Source organism: Cladophialophora bantiana (genome assembly GCF_000835475.1).
Source record: "Cladophialophora bantiana CBS 173.52 unplaced genomic scaffold supercont1.23, whole genome shotgun sequence".
Taxonomy (NCBI): domain Eukaryota; kingdom Fungi; phylum Ascomycota; class Eurotiomycetes; order Chaetothyriales; family Herpotrichiellaceae; genus Cladophialophora; species Cladophialophora bantiana.
The window spans coordinates 55,454-80,936 of NW_015971597.1; the positions used below are offsets into that span (position 1 = coordinate 55,454).

The 25,483-nt window shown below is 53.1% G+C and overlaps 10 protein-coding genes across 10 annotated transcripts; 7 read left to right on the forward strand and 3 right to left on the reverse strand.

The window, feature by feature from the left end:
* Positions 1 to 1,414: 1,414 nt before the first annotated feature.
* Z519_11608 (uncharacterized protein) lies at positions 1,415 to 2,788 on the forward strand (the record flags this gene model as incomplete). The annotated part of the gene is made up of 1 exon (XM_016769319.1): positions 1,415 to 2,788. One exon carries the CDS (start codon positions 1,415 to 1,417, stop codon positions 2,786 to 2,788), a length of 1,374 nt encoding a protein of 457 aa, XP_016614303.1.
* Positions 2,789 to 5,779: 2,991 nt separating this feature from the next.
* Z519_11609 (uncharacterized protein) lies at positions 5,780 to 6,673 on the forward strand (the record flags this gene model as incomplete). Its single annotated transcript, XM_016769320.1, has 1 exon — positions 5,780 to 6,673. One exon carries the CDS (start codon positions 5,780 to 5,782, stop codon positions 6,671 to 6,673), a length of 894 nt encoding a protein of 297 aa, XP_016614304.1.
* Positions 6,674 to 7,984: 1,311 nt separating this feature from the next.
* Z519_11610 (uncharacterized protein) lies at positions 7,985 to 10,032 on the forward strand (the record flags this gene model as incomplete). Its single annotated transcript, XM_016769321.1, has 3 exons — positions 7,985 to 8,083; positions 8,157 to 8,285; positions 8,338 to 10,032. The coding sequence occupies 3 exons, from the start codon at positions 7,985 to 7,987 to the stop codon at positions 10,030 to 10,032; spliced, it is 1,923 nt and encodes a 640-aa protein (XP_016614305.1).
* Positions 10,033 to 12,714: 2,682 nt separating this feature from the next.
* Z519_11611 (uncharacterized protein) lies at positions 12,715 to 14,352 on the forward strand (the record flags this gene model as incomplete). The annotated part of the gene is made up of 1 exon (XM_016769322.1): positions 12,715 to 14,352. The coding sequence occupies one exon, from the start codon at positions 12,715 to 12,717 to the stop codon at positions 14,350 to 14,352; it is 1,638 nt and encodes a 545-aa protein (XP_016614306.1).
* Positions 14,353 to 15,831: 1,479 nt separating this feature from the next.
* Z519_11612 (uncharacterized protein) lies at positions 15,832 to 16,422 on the forward strand (the record flags this gene model as incomplete). The annotated part of the gene is made up of 2 exons (XM_016769323.1): positions 15,832 to 16,008; positions 16,078 to 16,422. 2 exons carry the CDS (start codon positions 15,832 to 15,834, stop codon positions 16,420 to 16,422), a joined length of 522 nt encoding a protein of 173 aa, XP_016614307.1.
* Positions 16,423 to 17,141: 719 nt separating this feature from the next.
* On the reverse strand, positions 17,142 to 18,809 carry Z519_11613 (uncharacterized protein; the record flags this gene model as incomplete). The annotated part of the gene is made up of 1 exon (XM_016769324.1): positions 17,142 to 18,809. One exon carries the CDS (start codon positions 18,807 to 18,809, stop codon positions 17,142 to 17,144), a length of 1,668 nt encoding a protein of 555 aa, XP_016614308.1.
* Positions 18,810 to 19,170: 361 nt separating this feature from the next.
* On the forward strand, positions 19,171 to 19,827 carry Z519_11614 (uncharacterized protein; the record flags this gene model as incomplete). Its single annotated transcript, XM_016769325.1, has 4 exons — positions 19,171 to 19,196; positions 19,276 to 19,557; positions 19,622 to 19,741; positions 19,794 to 19,827. The coding sequence occupies 4 exons, from the start codon at positions 19,171 to 19,173 to the stop codon at positions 19,825 to 19,827; spliced, it is 462 nt and encodes a 153-aa protein (XP_016614309.1).
* A 796-nt stretch (positions 19,828 to 20,623) lies between these two features.
* On the forward strand, positions 20,624 to 21,505 carry Z519_11615 (uncharacterized protein; the record flags this gene model as incomplete). The annotated part of the gene is made up of 1 exon (XM_016769326.1): positions 20,624 to 21,505. The coding sequence occupies one exon, from the start codon at positions 20,624 to 20,626 to the stop codon at positions 21,503 to 21,505; it is 882 nt and encodes a 293-aa protein (XP_016614310.1).
* Positions 21,506 to 22,136: 631 nt separating this feature from the next.
* Positions 22,137 to 22,805, reverse strand: Z519_11616 (uncharacterized protein; the record flags this gene model as incomplete). The annotated part of the gene is made up of 1 exon (XM_016769327.1): positions 22,137 to 22,805. The coding sequence occupies one exon, from the start codon at positions 22,803 to 22,805 to the stop codon at positions 22,137 to 22,139; it is 669 nt and encodes a 222-aa protein (XP_016614311.1).
* A 1,002-nt stretch (positions 22,806 to 23,807) lies between these two features.
* Z519_11617 (uncharacterized protein) lies at positions 23,808 to 24,961 on the reverse strand (the record flags this gene model as incomplete). Its single annotated transcript, XM_016769328.1, has 3 exons — positions 23,808 to 24,664; positions 24,718 to 24,781; positions 24,896 to 24,961. 3 exons carry the CDS (start codon positions 24,959 to 24,961, stop codon positions 23,808 to 23,810), a joined length of 987 nt encoding a protein of 328 aa, XP_016614312.1.
* Between the last annotated feature and the right edge of the window lie 522 nt (positions 24,962 to 25,483).

The window sequence follows — 25,483 nt, forward strand, 5'->3', positions numbered from 1 at the left end:
CGAGACACAATCAAGCAGATAGATCCACTCTCCCTCTGTGTTCAACATTATAGACACTCCAGCAATTATTTGTTTCCAAGGGAGCTCCATTCACGGGGCAATTTCTCAGTATCGCAATCTCACTTCTGATCGCAGAAGAATTGTCCGCCACTTGCTGCCACTACTTGCTGCCACTGGTGATTGGACTCATGGTCCAAACTCATGAAGCCCAAGTTCCTGGCAAATTGTGACGCCTTATCACAACTCTCTGTGACTGAGGACTCTGGCTCGACGGACAAGAAGGGTTTCTAAGCAAGACAACTCAACTACGTTAATGAGTGCGATTATCGAGAGCAACGTCGGGTATGTCATCCGTGATCTCTTGGATAATGCAATAGTGGCAATAATGGGCCGTCTTGAGGAGACTTCTTGACGGAACGATGAAACCTGAGCACCTCATTCGTCAAGGTGTCTCGAGAGAACGATAACATGCTAGGATAGGATTGACAGAACAATGTAGCTCAAGGCACAAACGTTGGCCCGACAGGGTATTATGTCTGAAATGGCAATATGGCCCTATCCACTCTCTATGAACCTATCTGCGGAGAGGAACCCTAAGTAAAGTAGAGCAGCTGTCACTTGGTTGTGAACGAGATAGGGGGTTGGTAGCCTTATGTCGGATAAATGTTTGTCCGAGACCTTGGTAGACCATTTTTTCCCCTATGCTTTCCCTCCCAACAATTCTTCAACTGGAGTGAACGATGGGGTAACCATCCCCTTGTATCCCCTTCATATCCGTCATAACCTGCGTATCAATAATCCCGTAGCGCCCATATTCAAGACGGTCTTACGGCGGATAATGGGTTATGCTCAGGATCTCCTCTCGGCAATCGTCTACACTCTCCGGACGATTCTGACAGTTTCACACGCCAATAAACAGTCAAGAGCCGACGCCTGCAAGCTAAGTATAGTTTCTAATATTTTCAGGCCAACGATGGCGGCCTGGCACCGACTTTGTGCGCCTTGTCTTTGCTCGTTGACGCTTATACTGCGAGCCGCGTTATATGTAAGGCCCGTGCTTAGTAGAGAAACCAAGCTGATAAAAAAGTCTGATATGTCACTAGGGCCAGATGTTCGAAAATGGCACGGCACATAGGTAATAACGAGTGTATCCGGTGAAGAAATTGGTTGGATGACTTGACTCCTCCATTCAGTTGGGCCCTTGCGGCTACCTCACAAAAAACCCTGCACATCACAAGAACACCTGCAAACCGAAGAGGCTCTAGAGACTTCTTCGGAAGGCTGCCTGTGGACTCAATGCTATATATACACACTTAAACCTTCCCTGTCTGTTGATGATTATAGTGGGCACGTTGTTGCTTCAACCAAAGCACTGAATCCTTTCCACGACGGTCGAATAAAGGACACCAACAACATGCGCCAGCCTGGTATATTTGGGCAGCTGTGTTGGGACACCTACACCTTGGTGGTGCTCGGGTTTCGCACAGCAGCCGACTCGACACCAGAGTCGGTCACAAGAGCCGTCGACCAAGCAGCCCTGAAGCTCGTCGCCGCCTATCCCTTTCTCGCAGGCCAAGTGATCAACGAGGGACGATCAAGCACGAGTTCAGGAATCTACAGAATTGTACCGTATCCTCCACACTCAGATGGCAAATCACCCGTCCGAATGAAAGATTGCACTCAGCTGTGTCCATCGTATGACGAGATCGTTCGAGCGCACGCCCCCTTTTCAATGCTCGATGGCAACGTCATTTGCCCGATGAGGGGAATGGGATATGCGTATGATCAAACGGTGGAGCAACCGGTGCTCATTATTCAAGCGAATTTCATCCGTGGTGGACTGTTGCTTTGCTTCGCTTCTATGCATAATGCACTTGACATGAACGGGCAGGGTATTCTGATCAGACAATTTGCAGCAGCAATGAAGGGTGAGGATTTTGATCACCGGCTTGTGGCGGCTGGGAATCAGGATGCCGACAGTATCGTGCCACTGCTGAAGGAAGGAGAAATAGCACTTACGCATGATGAGATGCGGGTACCCCCCAACCAGGTCCCAACCGCCAGCCCAGTTCCTGCACCTCCCCTTCAAGAACAACCGATCGAGACTGCCTCTTGGACTTATTGGCGCTTTCCCCAGGACAAAATCGCCGAACTCAAGAAGCTCGCCATGTCAACCTCGACCAAGCAGGTCTCCACCAACGACGCACTCACTGCCTTCTACACCCAACGCCTCACCGCCGTGCGTATCGCCGTCGGCCGGGTATCCCGAGACGAGTCAATCCGCTGTCTCCGTGCCGCTGACGCACGAGCGAGACTGAACCCTCCTGTACCTAAGGGATACCTGGGCCATCTCGTGGGACTCGCATATACAGAATGGCCAGCAGCCAGCACCGTCGTCGAGTTTCCCCTCTCCACAGTCGCAAGCGACATCCGCGAGTCTTTGCAAAAAGTAGACGATCATTATTTCCGCAGCTTGGCGACCCTAATCTCCCACACCCAGGATAAAAAGACAATCTCCTACGGTGCCCGGAAAAAGCTGGCCAAGGATATCTTCATCTCTTCGTGGGCGAAGATGGATCTCGCCGATACCTGTGACTTTGGCCAGGTTTTGGGCGGGAAGCCGGATTTCGTGCGACGTCCGAGGTTGGACGAACTGCCTGATCTGTCGTACATTATGCCGAAGGATAAGGAGGGAGATATGGCTCTTGGAGCGTGTCTGTTCAAGGCGGACATTGAGGGGTTGGAGAGCGATGAGGAGTGGAAGAGGTTTGCGCGATATGTAGGCTGAGCTGGCAGGAGAGTCTCATTCTGTGCGGCGGACGGGAGGAGAAGCAGTGAAGGCCTAGAACATGCTTTGGGTTTTGTGGTTGGTGAGGCCAAGTGAGGCTTACCAGCTTTATAGGGCGGTATCCTCTCATCTCCCAAGACGAGCCTGGGTAGGTTTCCCGATCTGACCAGCGTAACCAACCGTTTGGGCTCGCTGCTGACTCCACACTCGTCCTTCATTCATCCACCCACAATTCCACAGCCGCTATCCCCAGTTTCTTACTATTGAAATTTGTCTACCTACCTCGCCTTCTTTTTACCTTTCCGTCTCGATCCGGCCGGGGCGGCCCCAATCAGTTAGCCTTGGCTACATGTAGTCTAGCAAGACGATGTTTTACTCTGGAAGGCAGGCCTGTTCCCCAAACGGGCCTCTGATCAGAAAGTTCATGCCACAGCAGAGCAGATAGTGCTTATCGCTAAGCCGCGCTTTAGACCCAATTCGGGTCATGCCTGGCTCTCGAGTACATATGTACATAGGGCCAGTCGGGCGGCGCCTGCCTGAGACCGGTTACTCCAGGTTCCTAGGCTAGGTACACATGTATGAGCATGTGGAGGTTGTAATGCAGGGCTGAGCACACGAGGAGGACAGCAGAACACTGCATAGGAGAGCATCTGTTCTGGAAAGCACGCCGCGTTTGAGTTCTACTATAACTGGCTTGGACTGGAATCATCAGTGGCATAGGCGGAATGATAACGGAAGACGTGCGTGGCGGGAAAAGACGTGATTCTCATGTCAAGCAACGTCCCAGTCCGAGATCTCTTTCGAAGGACACACTTCGATTGTGTGTCGTGGACCCATGGTGTCGACACCGTGACGAGGTTGGAAGCGGGGGTCAACTTCTCTCAAACTGAACAGCTTAAACGAGATGATTTAAGGTGGTTGTGGCTGTCTGAGAACCTCAACGACGTCTCCAGACAGTGGCAAGACGGTAGGTTGCAGGGAAGCGATGAACCGAGGCCGGATTGGTGTGCTGTTTAATGCCTTTGGTCTGTTTCTCCAAAAAGGTTAACGTTCGCCGATGAACAAATCGTGGAAGGTATGGTTTTGGGTACTCGGTACAAGCAGAGGGTATACTGAAAGTCGCTTGTCCGGTTGACCGGGGAGATTGATGTCCGCGGGTCTCTTCTCAAGAGGAGAGGGTTGATGTGTCAGCGAGGAACGGTTACATTGACTTATAGGCTTGTGGTGTCCTTTGATTTCAGTAGTGAGCCTGGGATTGTGCGGGTCAACGCATAAGAGCGCAGATAGCCTGCTGGGAGAGCAGGGCCGGGACACGTTGTACGCCTACGTTCGAGTACTGGGTACATAGATCGTTCGATGACAGCTTGCAGGTGGCCTCCGACAAGGAACATGTTGCATTTCCAAGGTCGCACTTTCATGTGAGGATTTATGTAGCGACCCTCAATGACCGCAAACATATGGACCAAGCACTTGGAGGTAGTACTCCTGGTACCCAATCTTTCCCAGCCTGGCAGGTGATCCGATCGCATCAACTTCCTAACTTGGGAATCAGCCAGATCTCTCTATTACTGAGTCCTTTTCATACTGATGTCCGATTGAAGTCAACCAATCGTCAATTATCCGGGAATCTTCCGTTGTCGGCGTCAATAGTTTGTTCTCTCTTCCAAACGCAGATTAGCAACCCCCCTCCAAGTCCGTGTGCCTCGTACCCGGTGCTAAGTAACTATCCAAATCGTCATAGTGCATGTACCGAGTGCTCAAGGAGAGCTGCCACGCTAATTCTGTCGCAGCACTTGCCAGGATTTGCTTGGCTTTGCGAGACGAAAGCCACCCCAGCACCACTAGACGTCCCGTGTAGTACTAGGGTCCATGTACCTGTACTCTCGGGAACGAGAGCACATGTCACGATACCCGGTACCCGCTTGCGTCTGCATTTCGACGCATGTTTCTTTCCCCTGGGGTCCTTGTGTGCGTGTTCACTGTCGCACGAGAACGAGTTCGTGACGACGACTCCTCTCCTCCCACAGCTACGCGTTTCTGGGTCCTGACAGATCTTGGCAAATGCACCCCGTCTGACTCGAGTGCCAGCGAGGTCCGGGCTTGGTCCAGGGCTCCACCTCCTTTTGGCCATGTCGCGGTCTGACTGGCCCACCAGACGGAGACGCTTGTCCGCCGCAATATCTTTTGGCGAAGAGGCGTCGTAAGTGGCGTTCTTGGCAGAGTCCGCCCGTCATTTCACCCACAATCCGCCTCGCTCTAGCGACCTACCGCGCGGGCCTTCCATCCTGGCATCCTGGCATCCTGGCACCCTTTTGGGGGCGATCCCAAAAATTGCAAAGATTGTCCAGAAACTGGGTTGCATGGACGTCTCCTTGGAGAGATTCAATTGATATTATTACGGAGTTACCTGGTGTACCAAACAGTGAAATGACCGACAGGCCTATCCGTTAGTTGGCTCCCCAAAATTTGCCCCCCTTCCTCACTCGTTGAAATCCTCCTATCTTGAGCAGGACTCACGGAGAAAGGAGGCGTTGTCGCAGCTCCCCCCCCGGGGTTGCCCTTCCAGCTTTTTGTTCTCTTTCGTGTCTCTTCCCGAACACAACACCCCCCTTCCCAATAGGCTAAGATTTTCAAGGCCTGCGCTACATCTTCGTTGGGAATCTGATAGGCCTCAGCAGGACTGTGAATTTCGGCCCCTCTGCTTAAGAGCCTCCCAAGACTGATTCTTAGTTCAATCATATCTTTCCTCAACCCTCCGTTCCTTTTCTAACAACGTTACCATTACCACCCCCTCTTCTCTGGGCAACGATAGACCACGACGTGTTCCCCTCCTTGGCCTCTTCTGCCATCCTTAATCTTTTGGCGTCCTCCGAATACTGAGGTTCATCGCTCCAGCCGGGGGTTGTCTCTGCGGTGGATTTTCGCGTTGGCCTCATTCTCGCACTCTCTGCACACAACGGCCACCTCACTCTCGTTTATCAATCTCCCGCAATGGCGTCCGGAATTCCATATACTCCCAAGCCTGCCACCGACATCTTCACCCCATACCAAACCGACATCGATCGACGGCAATGCAAGAGAATCGTGCCGATGAGAGTGCTAGCACTCGGCCTGGGGAGGACGGGTACAGCCTCGTTAAGAGCAGCACTGAAAGAGCTGGGTTACACAGACACCTACCACATGATGTCCGCCAGCGTTGAGAATCCGCCTGATTGTCTCTGCTGGATGGACGCCTTTGCTGCAAAGTATGAAGGCAAAGGGACATTTGGCCGCGAAGAGTGGGATGCGCTGTTGGGTCACTGCCAGGCCGTCTGTGACTGGCCTGCCGTTGCCTTTGCCAAAGAATTGATCGAGGCGTACCCTGAGGCAAAAGTCATCATCACGACGAGGGACGTGGATTCGTGGCATACCTCGGTCATGAAGACGGTCAATTGGCGCGCAAACGACCCTGAACTCAAGGCCGTGGCCAACTTCGACTGGGCCGCCGGTCTGTACCACCCGATGCTGCGCAAGTTCTGGAAGTATTTCTTTTACGACGACTTTGAAAACCAGGGGAAGCAGAGGTTTCACGACTATTATAAGGAGATCCGAGAATTGGTGCCACCGGGGAAGCTGCTCGAGTACCGCGTGAGTTCTGGCTGGCGACCCTTGTGCGAGTATCTCGGCGAGCCGATCCCCGATAAGCCATTCCCAAGATCCAATGACGCGGAGAACTTTGTGCAACGATGCAGAACACAAAACCGCAAGCAGATGATGAACGTTATCTTCCGGGCTCTTGTGGTGGGAGTGCCCGTGGTCGCCACGGCACTGTCGGCAACGTTCGCCTACACCCATTACCTGCCCAAGTTTGCACAGAACACCCCGCTCTGGACAGCAGCCTCTTGATCCACCTACGACGAGGGTTCTACTTTCTACCCAATGCGGGGCAAGATTTGTACATAGCCTGGTGTTTGGGGGGTTTGTGTAAGTAGCCGGGTTTCATATGGGCATGGGCGCCGCGGGCAATTGTTTATTTCTACCTAGACATCCTCAATAATGGGTTTAGCAGCAGGTTTTGAACCAAAAGGCGCCAGGAGAGGTTGAATATATTTTGAGGCAATATGCCTATATAGAGATCGTCGGCTCCTGCAGACGGCATGGAGTATCCAGCAGTATCGTGCTTTATCATGGCTACCGGTCGTTCTCCGACTTGTGATCGAGAGTATTGAACATGAGGGCTTCATAGTGGAGCGAGAAAAAAGCCCATCCCACCCTTGGTTTCTGTTTCCGGCGTATTTCTACTCTGATGTTGCCGTACTCTACAAAGAATGCAATGCAATTCAATAAATGCCTTCTCACTCACACCTTCATTTTACCCCCCCAAAAAATTTCCTGGATACTTTTTCACACGATGATATGCACTTTGATAAGATGGAGCTAGCTGGGGGCAGGGGATCCAAGAGGAGCCTAACCCACTTGATATATTGCAACCATGCCGCTAGATAATCCCAGAGATCAACACTTGCCCAAGACTTGCCTTCCTACCCGGTACTTATCATTGACAAGGTCAGGCGGGGGTCCGCTTGTGGCTAACGGACCATCTCACACCTCCCGTCAAGGCGCGACTAGCTTCTGGGCACAGTAGCTAAAGGACGTAACTGGCCTCGCTGGGTAGTCTGGCTCGCCTTGTCATTTCAATCATTTCAGTCACCATTCTGCTAGGCATGGCTGGAGGCGGCAAGGGTGCTCCGTCCCTTTACCACGGAGCCACCTAAGGGCCTGTATCCACAGGGCCGGTGGGTACCGACTCTTGGTCAATATGACTTGTCCTCGTGTCATTTTTTGATCAGGCCTTGCCCTTAGCCGCACGAGGGGACCTGGCACGGCCCAGAATTGCTATATTCGACCCCTTCGGGCTGTCCAAACGCACTCAGCGTGAGAGACCAAGGGAAGCCTGAACGCTGAAACTCGGATCCTCGCCGCCACGTCGGATATTTGCTGCACCAGAAGAGAATCGCGTGCCTCTTGGCAGAACCCTCCGATTGTCGTTCGGTGCGGATCTGGATAAGCGGCCGTTCCAGGTTTCTGTTTGGGGGTCCAGCCTTTGGATTCTCCTGGAGATTCTGCCTTTAGGCTTTTGATTTTCTTGACTTCGCACAAGAATTCTGGCTGGTTTCTTGGTTCTTTGCTGAACCGAGACCGGGAAAAGTTGATGCCATGAGGCTCCTGTTATCTTTGCAGTGCTGGCTCATATGCCTGTTCGCTTGGAGGATAGTGGCCAACAACAAGACGCAGCCCATTTCCATCTTTCGATCGGTAAGCCGCAACACTGAAAGCAATGCTGCTTACTTGCCCGGACGCGCCGGATTAACCAAGTATCGCATGACAGAGACCGGACTTATTCGCTCCAATACTCAGCGTGTTTGAAAGGCAACCGGAGAAACTTGCACCGGGCTACTACTTCGTCGCCCCATATCAAGCGGCACAGGAAGGCATCCATATCTATGATAACGATGCGGTAAGTCTGATGACCTCCCTTGCACGAGTCTCCCCTGCTGATCTCTCACGAGAACTTGATATATTCCGGCTTTGGCAGTGCTGGACCCGGTGTTTCTCACGCGCCTCAGACATGTATGTACAAAGGCGAGATCCATCTGTGCTTCTATCAGGGCGTGCAGATGCTCGGCTGGGGCCACGGTCATGGCCTCATCATGGACAAACATTATCGCATTGTCAAGTCCATTGAACCGGGCAGTTACCAGGCCTCTTCCGACATGCACGAATTCCGGGTTATCAACGACGGGAAGCAAGCACTCATGACCCAGTACCTCCGCAGCGTCTACGACATGTGCCCCTGGAATCTCTGCGATGGTTTCGGTTATATCCAGCAAGGAGCGTTCCAAGAAGTCGATATCGACTCAGGAGAAGTTCTGTTCGAATGGCACAGTCTTGACCATGTCCACCCCAGTGAGAGTTGGGTTGGTCCAAGTACTACCGAGATCAGCGGAAGTGGTGAACACCCGGACAGTCCGTGGGATTATTTCCACATCAACTCCATTGATAAAAACCAGGACGGGGACTACCTCATCTCGGCCCGCCACACCTCAGCGGTGTACAAGCTCTCGGGCGTCGACGGCCATGTTATCTGGCGGCTTAATGGAGCCAAATCAGATTACGTCCTCGACGGCTTCCAGTTCTCGTCTCAGCATGACGCTAGATTCATCTCCGACAATGAGACCCATACTGTTCTCTCTTTGTTCGACAACGGCACCAATGGCTTCAACCAGACTCAGCCGCATTCGACAGGGCAGATTATTGTTGTGGATCACCGGACAAAAGTCGCAACGTGCATCTTGAACCTCGACCCCCCATTCGTCGACGGCCACGCCCACATCTCAAAATCCCAAGGCAACATGCAGATACTGCCCAATGGTGGCATCATCATGGGCTGGGGCAACGACGCCTTTTGGACCGAATACGCCCCCGAAACACACGAGATCATCTTCTACGGTGCTCTCGCATGGACCAACACCATGAATTATCGGGTACACAAATTTGACAACTGGGTGGGTATGCCGCTGACCAAGCCTGCACTGTGGGCCTTCTCGAAGGACGGCCGGGACATGATGGTCTACGTCTCTTGGAATGGCGCTACGGAGGTGAAGTCGTGGCGATTCTATGGCGGAGAGTCGAAGCAGGGGCCGTGGGAGGAAATTAAGACGGTGCCCAAGAACGGGTTCGAGACCATCTCCCGACTCGACGGGGCGTATACATACTCATATGCCGAAGCCCTTGACAAGGACGGCCAGATCCTGGGCACCTCAGCCGTCCAAGCGACCTTCATCCCCAACGAGCAACTACGAGAATACTGCGACGACATTGCGTGCCGCTTCATGCCGTCACCCGAAGAGAGGAAGAAAGAGCAGGCCGAGAAAGCGAACAAGGAAGAGGAGGAGAAGCTCAAGCAGGAGCAGGAGAAGCTGGAGGCCGAGCGGCAGCGGGCCGAGAGGATCAAGAACGCCGAGATCTTTGGCGGCACGTTCGGCGGACTGGCCGTGTTCGTCATCCTCATCATCGTGCTGGCGACGAGGAACTTCGTCTCCCGCCCGGTCCACGTGCTGGCGCACAATGTCTACAGGGCCGTCCGGACGCGGGCGGCCAGGAAAGGGGGAAGGGATGTGGGCGTGGGCGCCGGCTACAAGCCTCTGTCGCTGGAAGACCAGGACGGAGGGGACAGGACCCCGATGATCACTGACCCGTCTTGACATTTTAGCGACTGCATTTTATTAACCACAAACCCATCCTGGAGGACACTGCAGAAAACGGATAGATACCGCGAGCATGGCGAAGGTGTTGTGGTCTGTCCTGTCCTTCATTCATTGCATGGCTTACGGGATATCTATCTGTGCTATGTGGCACTTTTTGGAGTCGGAGATAATGAACGACGTCACGACCATTATTCATTATTTCAACGGGAAAAGTATCAACGGATCCGTGTACTGGTGAATCGTGTCGCGTGTACCCCGTCCCAAACGGGACATTCTTTCGCCTCTTTTTCCCAATCGTCAATTCGGGGGAGCCCGCTTAGAGACTTTGCACTACTGCACCCTCTGCAGCGGCCTTTACATCAGCGATCTGCTAGGATGAGGACAGCGTGAGGCTCAAAGGAGAAATATACAGGTCAGTGAGTGATAGCCAAGTACTCGCCCTGAAAAGGAGGCTGTCGGTGTTGGGAAGAAGCTGCACGGTAATGGGAGGCGTATTATTGTCTCAAGATTGAGGAAATGCGCCCTGAAGATGGTTTTGATTGCCGCCGAGCCGGGTACATTTCTGGTGGCGGCTAGCTTTTTGTCAAACAAGCAAGCCTAACAAAGGCCACTTATGCCCTCCTTTAAGCGAACCCAGTGGTGGTGGTGGTGGTGGTGGTGGTGGTGGCGGCAGGTGCATGATCCGGAAAAAGCAACGAGAGAAAGTCTTTGCACTGCTGTCTTTACAAGTTCATTTCGCAGAGTGAGTTACACAGGATTTGCCCCCCCCGGAGAGGCAGCTGTGGGGACAACATGATGCCGATTAGCCGTGGGTTGCGGTTGGGAGAACCCTGGAGCGCTCCACCCATACGCGTATTACGAGTACCAGGCGAGGTGGGTAGTTGATTGATGATTTGGGTTGATAGATCTTGATGGAAGGAACAGGCTGGCAGAGGGGCCAGTGGCCACATGGCTGGCCTCTCGCACAGGAATCGCGACATGATTTGCGTAGGAGGTAGGCAGGCGGGCAGGAAGCAAACTGACCCAGACAAGGTATCAAGATTAGGGTGCCACAACCGAGATGCCGTCTGTCACAGGGATGGAGGGATAGAGCAAGTCAAGATAGGCAAGGAAGGACGGGTGAGGACAGATATGCACGAGTCCTTGCAGGCCACGAGGAGTGAGTGGTACTGATACAGGACTCGCACGGCTGCAGCGTCGTGTCCCACCACACGGCAGACGAGGTGAGGAGGTACGGAGTACCTACGGTGCATAACGTAAGTACCTCGTACGTGGCTGGTGGGTTGCACTGACGACGACTTGGTACCGTATCATCTCCCGCAACTGATCTGCTGCTGCTCGAGACATTCCTTGGTGGGAGAGAAGGAAATTTCCACGTGTAAGCTCTAAGGGAAAAAGGACTGGTGTAGCAAAATGCTTGTGTGCAGCCTTCTCGTCAAACGAGGCTCGCTTCCCATCCAGCTCAAAAAGGGGAGGAAAAGGGGGGAATGGATGGAAAAGGCCCTGATCCTAGCAGTAACATGGTATGCTACGGAGGTGTTTGGCATTGGGCTTGAATGACAGGTGCTGAGGTCTGGTAGGCAATCTTGGATATGATTGCGAATCGCTACAGGTGGGACTTGATATGCCTAGGTACCTCCATGGCCGAAGCCTCACCCGCCTCTGGCTCTTGCCAGCACTCACTCTGTTGTCGAGTAATATTCTCCCGGTAGCTACATCCTCCTCTCAGCGGCTGGCTAGCTATATTATCTCTTTTAATTCCCTCTCTCGACGATCCGAATCCTGTCCTGTCACAGACCATCACTGAAGGTGTCACCGAGAGAGGTCGCCCCAGCATTGACCGGTCAAATCCCCTGTTGGAGCCAACTTCGCGTAGCCCCCAAATAAGTGGTAAGCATGCCATTACCTGCACCTAAGGAACTCCGACTTACCTACTCGGTAAGTAGGGAGGAATGTCATTGCTGGGCCCATCCTTGCACAGCGAGGCCCACGCCCTACGTCCCGCACTTGGGGGCCCGACTCCCGGGCCCGACTGACGAACAAAAGGCCACCAGGCCCTACTCGGTTGATTGAGCTCCATGCCGATGCTACTTGGCTTCTGCAGGCCCTGGTAGCCTTTGCTCGAACTGTACTAGTCCTGCTGCGAGCCAACGGCGCTGTGCGTGCTGTGCGTCCGGGGACTACCGCCTGTCCGTATACTAAGTAGGTGGGCAGTACCAAGAAAGCCTCCACTACTGTAGGTTGACGTCTGCAAAACCCTTCCCTTCCTTTGTCAAAACAGCTTGTCCTCATATCTGACTCCCCCGACTTCGGATAGCCTTTATCAGATCCATCCTTGTTATCAGGTTGCTGTTCTGAGTCCCTATACTGCCATATCCAGCTTCTCATTCGAAGGGGGGACGCCGCTGGACCTTGACCATACCCCAGCTATTTCATACGAGCACTTGACTGTCGCTTGTATCCCGCTTAGAGCCCTGTTGCCGGCCCCTACGGCAGCATCCTCCTGCTGCGTCTCCATCACGTTCTCCAGCGAGATATTCTACGAGATCCGAAAAGACTCCTTCCCATTTGAGACGTCCTTCTCCCCGTCGAGCGTACGATGCTTGCACATATGAACATATACAAGAACATACTCCGGTGACGCATATCATACGCATACACAGACACCCGTCTTCAGTCATGCGGCACGACGTCGAGACCCGACCGGGAAAGCCTCCGGCACCCCCATCATGGGCCTCGATACCAAACAAATTCCAACTCTTCATAATATGTTCGGTGCGGGTGGTTGATTTCTTTCAGCAGGCCGCCCTGCAAGCATACATGTTCTATCAGCTCAAGTCGTTCTCTCCCTCGGCGCCGGACAGCCAGATATCCTTCGAGGCCGGCGTGTTGCAGGGTGTCTTCACAGCCGCGCAGGTCTTCACGGGTATCCTTTGGGGACGGGTGGCTGATTCCCCGTCGTTTGGGAGAAAAAGCGTCCTGCTGATCGGCCTGACGGGACAGGGATTGAGTTGTATAGGCGTGGCATTTTCAAGAAGTTTCCCGGCCGCCGTGGTCTGGAGATGTCTGGGCGGCGCCATCAATGCGACTGTGGGAGGAGCGAGGACCGCATTGGCAGAGAGCACCGAGAAGAAATATCATTCAAGGACGTTTCTGCTGCTGCCTCTGGCGTGGAACATTGCCAACATCTTCGGTCCCCTGTTCGGCGGCATGCTCTCCGATCCGGTACACAACTACCCGGGCCTGTTTGGAGAAAACTCGACATTTGGCGGAGCGAAGGGGGTTTCATGGCTGACAACCTTTCCCTACGCGGCACCGAACCTCTTTTGCGCTCTCGTGCTTTTTGCAGATGCATTGCTCGTTTGGATGGGGCTGCGAGAAACGCTGGGTGCCAAAAAATACAACCGTGACCGGGGCATCGAGCTGGCTGAGAGCATCATGTACCGCATCCGCACCATGATCTTTCGGCGCTTCGGATACAGCCAACTGGGCCAAGCAGACGCGGCGGCTGGCCCAGATACCTTGGACGACGAGAACATGCCCTCTAGTACGCCTCTGGAAACACTGCCGCCGAAGGAAGGCGACAGCGCCAATCCCCCGGGAACCTCGTCCAAGGCGCCCCCAAGGCCATCAGAACCTCCCAAATCGGCCCCTCCATTCTATCATGCCTTCACTTCCAATGTCCTTCTCGTTCTTGCGACCGTCGCCATCATGGATTTCCAGATGGGTGGTTTCGCCTCTCTGTGGACCATCTTCCTTTCTTCCGCCCGGGCCACCGATGAGGAGAAGGCTACCATCCGTCTCCCTTTCGTCTTCACGGGCGGGTTGCAATTCAGTCTCCCGACGATCGGTCTCGCCATGTCGATTTTAGGATTCGTCGGCATCATCCTCCAGCTGACGCTCTATCCAAGCGTCAATGCACGATTTGGGCTCCTACGCTCGACACGCTGGTCCCTGTTCGTGTTCCCCATCGCATACGCCCTGGCGCCGTACCTGTCGCTCCTCATCTCCCAGCCTTTCCTGCTCTGGATCGGCATTGTCGTGGTGGTCGTTCTCCAGGTCGCTGCGCGGACGTTTGCGATTCCCGGCTCTGTCCTGCTCATCAACAATTCCAGTCCCAGTCCGGCCATGCTGGGCACGATCCACGGCATGGGCGCCGCAACATCCAGCGCGTTCAGGACCATTGGGCCCATTGTCGCGGGCCATTGGTATGGGCAGGGCCTTGAAAAGGGCGTTGTCGGCTGGGCGTGGTGGTGGTTGGCCTTGGTGAGTCTTTTTGGCGTTGTCCCCAGTTTCTGGGCTAGGGATGGGAAGTAGAGAGAGAAAAATGGAGAGAAGGCTTTGCGTTCATTTACCCGACTAACTAATCCCAAAACCCGGCTCCTCTGGGCCTTGCAAAATAGACACATGATGGAATGGTCATTCTCTGGGGTGGTCGCATATATGTACATAAGCGTATTTAGTATTCTGAGCAATGGACCACGATGGCGACTACATAGCCAAAAAAAAAATCCGAACATACCTACAGCATTCCGCGTCCTCTGTACTTACTAGTCCGCACCTGGGTAAGCTGCCCAGTACTCCGTACTCCTCCGTAGACTACAGGTAATACTAGTTAAATGTAGACGCCAGCGCAGCCGCTGACACTGGTGGTGCTGGTGGCTGATACAGGGACTGCCCCAGAGCTTGCCCAGAGCTCAAACATGGTATCTAACGATCCCTAGCCGACCTTCATCATGAGTCGGACCATCATCCCGAAACGTACGGGCACTGCACCAATCATAATACGGAGTCGTCCGTACATTTTTGCGGAACATGGAACATTGCTTTCACTTTGACGCTCGTTGCCTGGGCTTGGTCTCTCCTTGCATGACCTTGGACCTGGACATGAACTTGGACTTGAGCTCGACCCATTCCACCCCGGGCGCGGGAGGTATCAGTGCGCATCTGCCTATCGTATGAGTTCTGCGCTACGGAGAACATACAGGGCTCTCATCCAAGTGGATCAGAATTCGGATCGGGATTGAAAGGGCAAGGGGGAAAAGGAAGAGCATAGAAGGCAAGAGGGAAGAAACAGACATATATATGACGGTGCGCAAATCTCTCAGCCTTGTACGTCAGCAATACGAGTAGATTTTCTGAGGTTAATAATGGGGCGGACCGACACAGACACAACCAAGCAAGCAAGCAAGGAACGGTCATGATCTGGTCACAAAGAAACTTCTGTGTCGTCCATCACCGTGGTCCTGGAAACAACACAGGAGCAACAAGTAATTTGCATACCTCGTAGTCATCCATACTCCCGGATGGGAAAGTTGTCGTCGGGCAGGACCTGAGTGAGCGGCATTTTCTCTCTCTCTTCTTTCAGAGCCCGGTGGCGTCTTGCCCGCTGGCCCCAGACATCTCGGGTCTCAACCACGCACAAGCGAAGTGCCACCATGACAGCACGATTCCCACGTGGACATCATGTGCGACAGCTGGCAAGGCTTGGCCTTTCGATATTCGGCGGAACCGGCGCCTGGTTGATGGTTTGCGGGAGAATCGAATTCAGGGCGCAAAAATTATGTAGAATGAAGATTTGTTTCTGGTATATAAAGGTCGAGTGCTGGGCTGCTCTGGCTGGTTTCTTGTTCCTGCAAGGGCATTAACCAAAAGTCGATATCTTTTTCTCTTTGCATAATCGAGCACAGCTGGTCCTGTCTCTTTACGTTCTTTGACTTGTCTTATTGGTTTCATTCCTCATCTCTTTCTGGGTGCCAGCTTTCCCACACTCCTTGTTCATAGAAGGGGAAAAATATGTACATCTCGTCTGCCACCGTTCTTTTGAGTATTCTTGCCCTGTCCGCGGCTGGTCCGATTGGCGTTGTGAGGTCCAAGAGAGCAAACGTGCTCACTGTCCGACCGTACAGCGAATTTCAAGTCTCGGATGGAGTGGCCGGTAATGCACTGGCTGAAGTCAACGCCAATTTCCCTGTTAGTCGCGGTTTCCCATCGAAAAAAGGATCTTGTGCGAGACCACACTTGCTGACCAGGTGGGCGCAGATTGACACGTCCGACCTCGCCTCTGTATCCGACTCTGATCTACAAATCATAAAAGATGCCCGAGAGACCGCCGAGGACGCCGAGACTGGCACCGGCGGCTTCAACGACGAGATCGCGGCTGCTGGAGACGACGCCGACACGACAGCCCTCCAGAATGGAAAGATCAAGAATAAAGTGTTGAAGCTGCAGTTGGAGGTGTTGGCGTTGCAGATCGAAGCTGCACAGGGAGATGGCGATCAGGCCAAGATTGATGAGGAAACAACCAAGTTGAATAACAACATTGCCCTAGACAAGGCTGCGGCGGGACAGAAGAGTGTGGGTGTGACCGATACCTTCAGCGGATGAGGATCCCTTGCATGAGCTGGATCTGCGTTGCGCCTTTGTGCTCACATGGATTGAAGCAATACACAATCCTGCATGATTGGAGGCTGTACAAGCGAGCGGCGATAGTGTCGCTTTTCAATGAATCTCTTGCCAAAATCATTTGGCTGATGCTGCTCTCCCGTCCTGGCTGGGGCTATGTGACTGGTGAGCGTGAGGAGTTAGCTAGCCAGTGACGGCAATGATTCTCGAAGGAAATACATAAGGATGGGCGGAGAGCATCTAGCGAGAGAACAATGCTTTACCGCTACATCCAACAGGACGGGAAAGAGAATATGAGGTGGTGGAAGGCCGGGGTGGCATGAAGCTTAGGAGGCGAGGCTGCCCAATCAATGCACTCTTGAACAACATGAGGAGAACGTGAGGAGACGGCGTATTCCATACTGAGGCAGACTCACCGAGACAAAACTCTGGAACGTGATGGGGTCAAGACTACTTGGGTAGAAACCGATCAAGACATTTCAGGGGCTGAATCCTATTTTCATTTCACTCTCATCTCATTCAAGCTCATTTTTCCGTTCCATTGTTCCTGTGGCTTTTATCGTCTGCCATCCCCAACGCCATGCTCGGTCAAGAACTTTTATGGTCCCATAGATTGGGTCAGTGATTGATCCCCTCATGCAATAATCCTAGAAACGCCAATGCTGTGCATTCCGTGTATGTACGTGTGCATGTGCAAAGATTCATAGTGCAGGGTACTCATACCTGGCCTGCATTAGTTCCGTCTCTTGCTCAAACTGGCCAAAGAAATGGAGGTCGCTTTCGTCATAAGCACCCTCCACGCCCAAGCCTTCGTCATGAACAAAGTCGTCAAACTGGGTGTCATCTTGAACCCTTGCCCGAGCGAGATCTCTCGAAAGACGGGTCGGATATTCTCCAGACGGGTAGTGATAGGACGTGCCATGATGCCAGATGTGGTCGTCACAAATAACCATGGAGCCGGAGAGGAGCGTGTTCTTAGCAGTTGTCTCTTCATCTTCCTCCACCATCATTGGATGAACATTGACGAATTCATATTGATTTTGTTCTGGTTGCGTTGAGTCACCAACAGAATCCGCAGGAGCAGCGATAACACCAGTAAGACTAGCCATAGCAGATGCTCGCTTGATGCCTTTGTCAGAGCGGGGCTTGCGCTGCTTCTTAAGCCGCGTATCTCCAGCACCAGTATCGTGTTCATCGTCGCTGTGACGGTCGGCCTTGCGCTTCTTCTCTCGAAGCACTCGCTTTGATTCCAGTCCCAGATGCGCAGTACGAACATGCTCTTCAAGACTAGCTTTGCTAGTGAAGCTGCGATTGCAGCCATGAATCGCGATATCTTGATGGTCTGCAATTTCTGCGGGAAGAGAGATTTCGGTCTTGCCGCACACGAAATCACGCTTGTTCTCATGGACGGTTTTGATGTGGACATTCAGGTTCCCTTTCTTAGTGAATTTTTTACCGCATCCTTCGACGGTACATGTAAAGACGGTGAGATCTTCTGTTTTTTTCTCTGGCAGAATCCCATGTTGGATTTCAAGGTGGCGGGTCAATTCTTTGTTGGTAGTGAATGAGGTTGGGCAATACTGACAAGTTGGCGGGTGGACAATGGTGAGGTGAGCCTGGAGCTCTCCATATGTTGCAAAGGATGCCTGAGCAAGTTCCCTCCCATCATCGGGGTTCGCAAGAATAGCTGCATTCTGAGCCATGCAGTCAGAGCAAGAAAACCGTGAAGTGTCATGCTTGGCGCGCACATGAGAGCGCAAGTTCTCTGCTGTGTCGTAGGCTTTCTTGCATGGGACGCCGGTTATTGGATCTAGCTCTTTACAAGGAAAGGGTTTGATATTTTGATGAACAGACAATATGTGCCGATCCAAAGTCTCTTGTTTGCGGAAAGTCTGGTCGCAACCAGGATATCCGCGACATCTGAATCTCTCCTTTGCTTCATGGGTCTCCAGATGACGTCGCAGTCTTGTCCCCGTCGTGAAACTGGAACTGCATCCTTGCCATGAACAATGGTAATCCCTGATGTTGCTATGTTGACTTTTGACATGGTGTTTCAGGTGGCTGTCACGGAAGAAAGCTTTCGTGCAGGGAGGATGCGGGCACTGGAAGGGGCGCTCATTCGTGTGGGATCGGACGTGCTCCTCAAGCCTCACTTTGCGATCGAATGCTTTGTCGCAGTCAGGGTAACGGCATTTTAGTGTTTTCTGGCGACAGCGAGGGAGAGCGCCTGAGGGAGGACCTGAGGGAAGACCTGAGGGAGGAGTTGAAGCTGGAGTGTCGTCAATCGGCTTCTTAAGATCGTCGTCAAGGTCGGAATCGAGCATATCATAGTCATTGTCAAGCTCGTCGTCGTCAGAATCGACCCGCATCTTAGCGACGGCTTTGCGCACCCGCGCCCTGGTTGCCTTCCGCCAGAATCTTGGAAATACCAGGCCGCGACGAAAATTACGAGGGGTTGAGACATTGCCGGTAGCGAATGGGAGAGTGGGGTCGCCGGCCGTGGAAGTATTTTCTGCGAGCCTTGCGGTTGTTGTGGGGTCGCGCCAAGAATGGTCACGTGTGACAACCTTGACAAGGCTGCGACATCCAAAACTTTTTTGTTTTCCGCGGGGAAGGGAATACAGAACAACCAACCAACAGCAATTTCGTCCACCGATTACGCACCTCTTAGGATCTCGTATTTCTTGAACGACCCTGTATCATCGTTGTCTCTGCACTGGGCTATTGAGAATGTCGGATTACGGGGACGACGGTGGGTAAGTGACTGCGCCGCGCCAGTTTTATTTCACTTCTTTCATTTGCTCTCGCCTCTAACACATCTGTTTGATCTCACAGCTACGGCCGGGACGAGCCTGACGATACCTTCTATGAACCTGAGGAGAATATCGAAGACGAACTGCCTCCGGATGCCGAAGTCGACGAGGAAGCGATCGAAGCGCGGGCGAGAGAGGAAGAAGGCGAAGAGCGAACCGTTGTGACTGCCGATCCAAACCAAAATGTCCAGAAACCCTCCAGCGATGCCGATAAGAAGATCCCCGATGACAAGAGAACGACCACTCCCTACATGACAAAATATGAGCGTGCGAGAGTGCTAGGTACCAGAGCATTGCAGATCAGGTAGGTAGCTAACGTATTCTGTGAGATGTTGCTATTGTGAGGACGGCGACTAACAGGTGGACAGCATGAATGCTCCTGTACTAGTCGATCTAGAGGGCGAAACAGATCCATTGCAGATTGCGATTAAGGAGCTGAATCAGAAAAAGATCCCCCTCATTGTCCGCCGTTATTTGCCTGACGGATGGTGAGCTGAATGAAAATCCGCGTCTGAAAACGCAATGCTGACCCGCGGAAAGGTATGAAGACTGGACATGCGAAGAATTGCTGTGATGCCCCGGCCTCTTGTTCCGTCCATTTGCTTCTGGACCAGCCAAGGAACGCCGTCATCTCTATGAACAAAAACATTTGCTGCATGCAAATGATGCTGATCAGAATCCTACGCTCAATCACGCCCAGATTTCCCGCTAATGAAGCGGAGCGCCCGGACTTGCACGGCATCTGCAGGAAGGCTGGAGGATGTCTAGAGTGAACAGACCAGAATCCTTAAGGTCTGCTCCCATCTCTTTAACACGACGAACCAGCCAAAACTGCGCGTGTTCATTACTTTTGACCAACATTCTAATACCACGGCAGACTAAATTACTGGCCAAAAATCCGTCCGACTAGTACTGGGGTTAAAGTATCATCACAACGTTTCAGCATTTTCTGGCCCCTCGGCATGAACGAATCATGAGCTAGCAGGTCGCCTGAAGCTTTCCCCGAAGTTAACAATTCAAACTCGAAGGCCAAGGCAAACGTCTGGTGGATTTGGGGACCCTGTTGTGGGCTTCCACGCGGCTGCATGATCGAGAATCCCTTCGTATTCTGGTTGGCGGCTTACGCACGTAGGTTGAACATGTTCACGAGATTCCGCAAGGGTCACTCTCGCCGAGGCCGCTTCCGCGTCGCCGAACTCTGTCTTCCAGTACAACAACTACTACTTGTTCCTACACTTCTATGGTCCTCGTATTGAAAAGGCTTCAAGACCCTAATCTTCCATCGTGCTGTACAATGCTTTAATTGTCCTAAGTTTTAATCTTTCCCCCTATTCCTTGCCAGCCAGCACGACTCGTGCTCAGCAGAACAGATGTCATACTCACCGCTCACCCCCGGCAAGCACAGCACTACACTCAACAATCTTACAATTCACTACACTGTCCTCGCCGATTCGCCTAGTCTCCCACCTTTGGTCGTCCACCCTGCTCCATGGGGCGTCGGCGCTGAGCTGTATATCAACGCCTTCTCCCGTCTCTCGTCAAAGTACACGGTAATTGTCCCATCCCCGCGCGGCAACGATGACTCGCAACGTCCGTCGTCCCTTCAGGAGATGTCCTCGCGTCACATCGTTGACGACCTCGAGGCCCTCCGCGCCTACCTGGGTCTCGAGAAGATCCGTGTCATGGGGCACTCATCAGGCGGGACCATCGCACTTGGTTACGCGATTGCCTATCCATCACGGGTGGAAAAGCTAGTCGCCTCCAATTCCGACCTATTAGGCTACGCTCGCAAGGACCGGTCCTTTTTCGAGGAAGCCTTCAAACTGTTCTTCGAGAATCTTCCCACGGATGATGCGGAGTTCAAACAGTTCATCCTGAAGATCCTCCCTATGTACTTTGCGCTCCCGGATCTCGGTGGACCGGCCGAGTTCGAGAAGCAATGGACCGGCGAGCCTAGCTTGTGGGCCTACGGTTCGTACTATGCTGCGGACTCTGCTTCTGCGCCGGGAGAAGGCGCCCCTGGAGACGGCAACGCCAAGTGGAACCAAGCGGCGGAGTTGCACAAGGTCACGGCCCCAACGCTGGTTCTCACCGGAAGGCAGGATCGCGCCGCGGCGCCGGAGGTCAGTGCGGCGATCGCCAGTGGTGTCCAGAGGAGTAAATTGGCGATCCTGGAGCCGTGTGGGCATATGCCATGGGTGGAGCAACCCGAGGAGTTCTGGAGTGTGGTAGAGGGCTTCCTGGAGGAATAAAAGATGGGTGAAAAATAGTCAATCGAGCAGGCTGTCGAATATGAATGGCTTGCAACTGAAGGGAGTCGAGAAGGAGCGTCGCACAACTGGTTTGAGAAGACTAAGTGAAAAGGGAAGCAAAGAGGCCCCCCAGTGCGTCAACAGTGTGTCAACCAAGGCTCAATTCAAGGCGTCCGAGAGGGGGGAAAGACCTAAGAGTGATAGAGGATGTATTATTCCCTGCACGAAAAGAAACCAGGAAAAGGGCAATAAATCGATCCACGGCAGCAACAACCCGTCGGTAACCATGCAAGAAAATTCCACAACGCCCGGTAATACACCCCCCAGGCGAAGGCGTGAACGATTGCCGTATTCTCCGTGTCGCCAACCACTGAACTCTTGCTGCCCTGCCCAGCCCGGCTGCTGTCTCGTATCGGTCGGGCAACACAACGTGCCAGAAAACGAAAGGCTGAATCTCTTCCGTCGCCCTCCCCCTCGCCCTCTTCCCCTCCCCCTTTCTTCACCTTTATTCTCCCAAGCCGTGCCTGCAGGTGGTAATGACGAAGCGAGCAACATTGTCTGGTGGAGGTGTCCATCTCACAGTATCAGGGGATGAACGTCCGGTCTGCCCGTTGTGTTGGTGTCTTTAGTGTCAGGAAAATCTCACTTTCGGGGCGCGCCGAACAACCCAAGCATCCATATCCTCATCCCACACCGCGTTCTCGGGTTCGGGGATGTGATAAGGTCTCGGTTCCCTGTCGGGCAATTTGGCTGAATCAAAGAGTTCCTCGTAGCATTCATCGTCGTCGGGCAGGACGTGCTGAAGAGGGTCGTCTACGACTTGGACAGGTCTGACGCGACGAAGCCGAGCCCGCTCGACGGGGATTTTCTGCACGATACGGTAGGGGAATGCCTCCGGGCTGGGTGCTTCGAACATTGGAGAGGGCGGTGGAGTGGCATTCAGAGGACGGCGGACTTCGATTCTTGGGCGCGGTCGTGGGGATGTATCGCGGGGGTCGTCTGATCCTCGCCGCTCAGCTCTCTGTTGAGAGACATCCACAAACAGTCTGTCTCCCCTTGGATGAACATGATGATGCCGGCCGATGGCCGGCAGATCCTCGTCACGCACAATGATCACCTCTCTCTCTGGTTCTCTCCCGTTGTCTCTAGGTAGTGCTCTCTTCTTCGCCGGGCGATGGAGGCGAAGTCCATCCTTCCTATTTCGCACCAGACAGAGCTGCCCACTTCTGCGCTCCACGTAGCTCCAGCCCCTCTCGTACGGCGGAGCGCGAACCCTTTCAAGTCGTAAAAGAGGACTCATGTTGTGGACTACTCTGGAAGCGAAACGGACGGGAGCATCAAATACTTTGACGAAAGGGAAAATGTCGCGGGTGGAGATTTTGAGGACTTTCACCGTTTGTTCTCCTGAATGATGCACTGGTTGCTCCCGATTGCTGCGTTTGCTGGAATTGGTGGAACAATGCGGGCAATGGCAATCATGGTGGGATGTCATATTTGCAGCGACGGATTTGGCTTTAAAAGCTGGAGGTTTTGAATGTTGGGAAACACAGCAGCAATAAGGGAGTCGAACAGAAACACTTACGGTTTGCTTAGGTTTCCAGTCTTGGGCAGGGAGTATAAAGGAATTTTGAGACAAGGCAAACACAATCTCCCCATGATCGCTGAATTACTTGTCCGCCTACTTGTTAGGAGAGCCATCCTTCAACGAGTGCATGAGCATTGTGGATGGACATTGTGATGCATATGGAAATTCTGAGATGCCCTTTGTCAAGGTCTCAAGACACAACAGTTGAGCATTTGAATGTCTCACCAGACTGGTTGTGTGGGTCAGGCGGACGGTGTAACGAACAGGTCAGGCAAGGCTGCGCATGTCGTGGGGCCATCTTTTGGGATTGGCAGATCCGCAACGCTATTTGCCAATGCTTGGAGTCGGTGCATTGGTATATGATGGACGACATCGATCGCGGAGTGTTCCAGAGTGCATGCAGCTAAACAATGGGTTGTTTGGAGAGATGCAGGTTTGACAATCGCGCACGAGGCCAGCACACAAAACTTGATGCCGCGCTAGTATGAATTGGGAAAGACAGCCTTTCTTATGTAATTCAAACGTCATTCACCAGAGAAATCATGCGCCAATTGGTTCCATGTGCGCGTGTCAGCTGCAGGAACCAGCCTCGTCAGTCGCCCAAGGCGCACCCCCTCCCCACCAGAATTGAGGGTGCAGATGGCACACAGAGTCTGTGCTGTGATCTGATGAAAATATCTTTGGAGGTATCTCCATCATAGCTTCGGCTTCTGTCATCTATGAGCCACCGTCCGCCTTCTGATCAGATTGTGATTGACCAACCTGAACGACTTCAGCCTCTTTGTTGCCATGTGCCAGGATCCATTCTCCCACGTCTTTCGCGAACTGCTCACCAACTCCGTCGGGCTCGGCGTGGAGCTTGTGATAGGCACCGGGATATGATTTGAACGTTTTGTCCTTGTTGGGGGCTTCCAGGACGTTGAAGAGTTGCTGCGCCGCAATGTATGACAAGATTCGGTCGCCGGTGCCGAAAGAGAACCACATAGGACATGGGGCTTTGGTTGTATAGCCATGAACAGTGCGGCCATGGGAGAGATGGGAGAGCTCTGCCTCTCTTTGCAAAAGTCCTTTGAGTCCTTCCAAGGTGCCGGTATCGTGGCACAGTGGATCATTAATCCAGTCTTGGCAGACCTGCTCGGAACGGGACATGTATGTTGCGCTCAGCTTTTGTTTGAGCTGCGTGTGCGGCAGGAGTATGGCGGCTAGCTTTCCCGCCTGGACCTTCAAGAAAGACGGTTGGTTCGAGGGATGCATTTCCACGTAAGGCGCCTGCAGGAGAAGGCCCGAGAACGCTGGACGATTTGAAAAGTCTGGGGAGGTGGAAAGCATGTAGCACAGAGCCTCGCCTCCACCCATGCTGTGACCCATCAGGAAGAACGGCTTGCCTTGGGTTTCCGGCAGTGATGCCACATGGAGGACAAAGTCGTGGATGTCGGACAGTACCACCGCTGTCGGGCCAGTGTTGCCATTGTCTGCAGGCTTATGGCATGATCTGCCCCAGCCCCGCTGGTCAAATCCGTAGACGGCAACATTGAATGGTGAAGAGCTCAAGGTGGGGAAAAGGTCGTAGTAGGCTAGTGAATGTAAGTCACTCAGTAAGCCGCATGCGTTGCCGGGTCAAATATACCATTGATATGATCGGAGAATCCATGAAGGAAGATCAAAACGGCCTGGACTGCATCACTTCGGGGCTAGATGTGGGCAACGGCAAGGGTCAGAGAGATACTGTAGGCGTATCCATCAACAACGCATCGAGATGAGTTGGTTGATTTGTGACAGGGAGGTGCTTCCGGCTGGGTCCGTACCTTCCATGTTTTGGTGTACAACTTCGTGCCATCCTTGGTGGTGAATTCACCTTCGATAGTATCCATTTTGACCTGACGGATAGATTCGAGAAAGCAGCAACAGGAGACCTCAACGCCGCATTCAGATACTTAAGCACAAAAATATAGAAAGGAAATGGTTCGCTCCCAGAAGCATCGTAGCATGTGCCTAGACACCAGCGCCCCTTAACCCGAGGTTCCTCTAGAAGTGGGTCCAATTTCAAATGACTCAAATGACTCAAATGACACCACGGTCGGAATGTCAGATTCCTCCAAAGACGCGCGTCAAGTTCGTCCAGGTGATCCGCTACTTCGCTTCTTTGTCCTATCGATCAAGCTGCTTGAAGCCACTATCAGACCTTCTATACTTGGCGGTGGCGGCGACACTCGGTCTCTGCAATGAAGTGCTCAGCCGGTTGTCGAAGGATCAAGTCTTCCTCAACGTGGTAAAGAGGGAGTCCATCGATGCCTCAAGCGCTCCGCGCAGTTCCGCCTCCGCCGTCCATAGATGTTGACTTTCACATTTCGACCGGAGGAGGCATATTCGGGTGAAAAAGTGGCTCAGCTGGC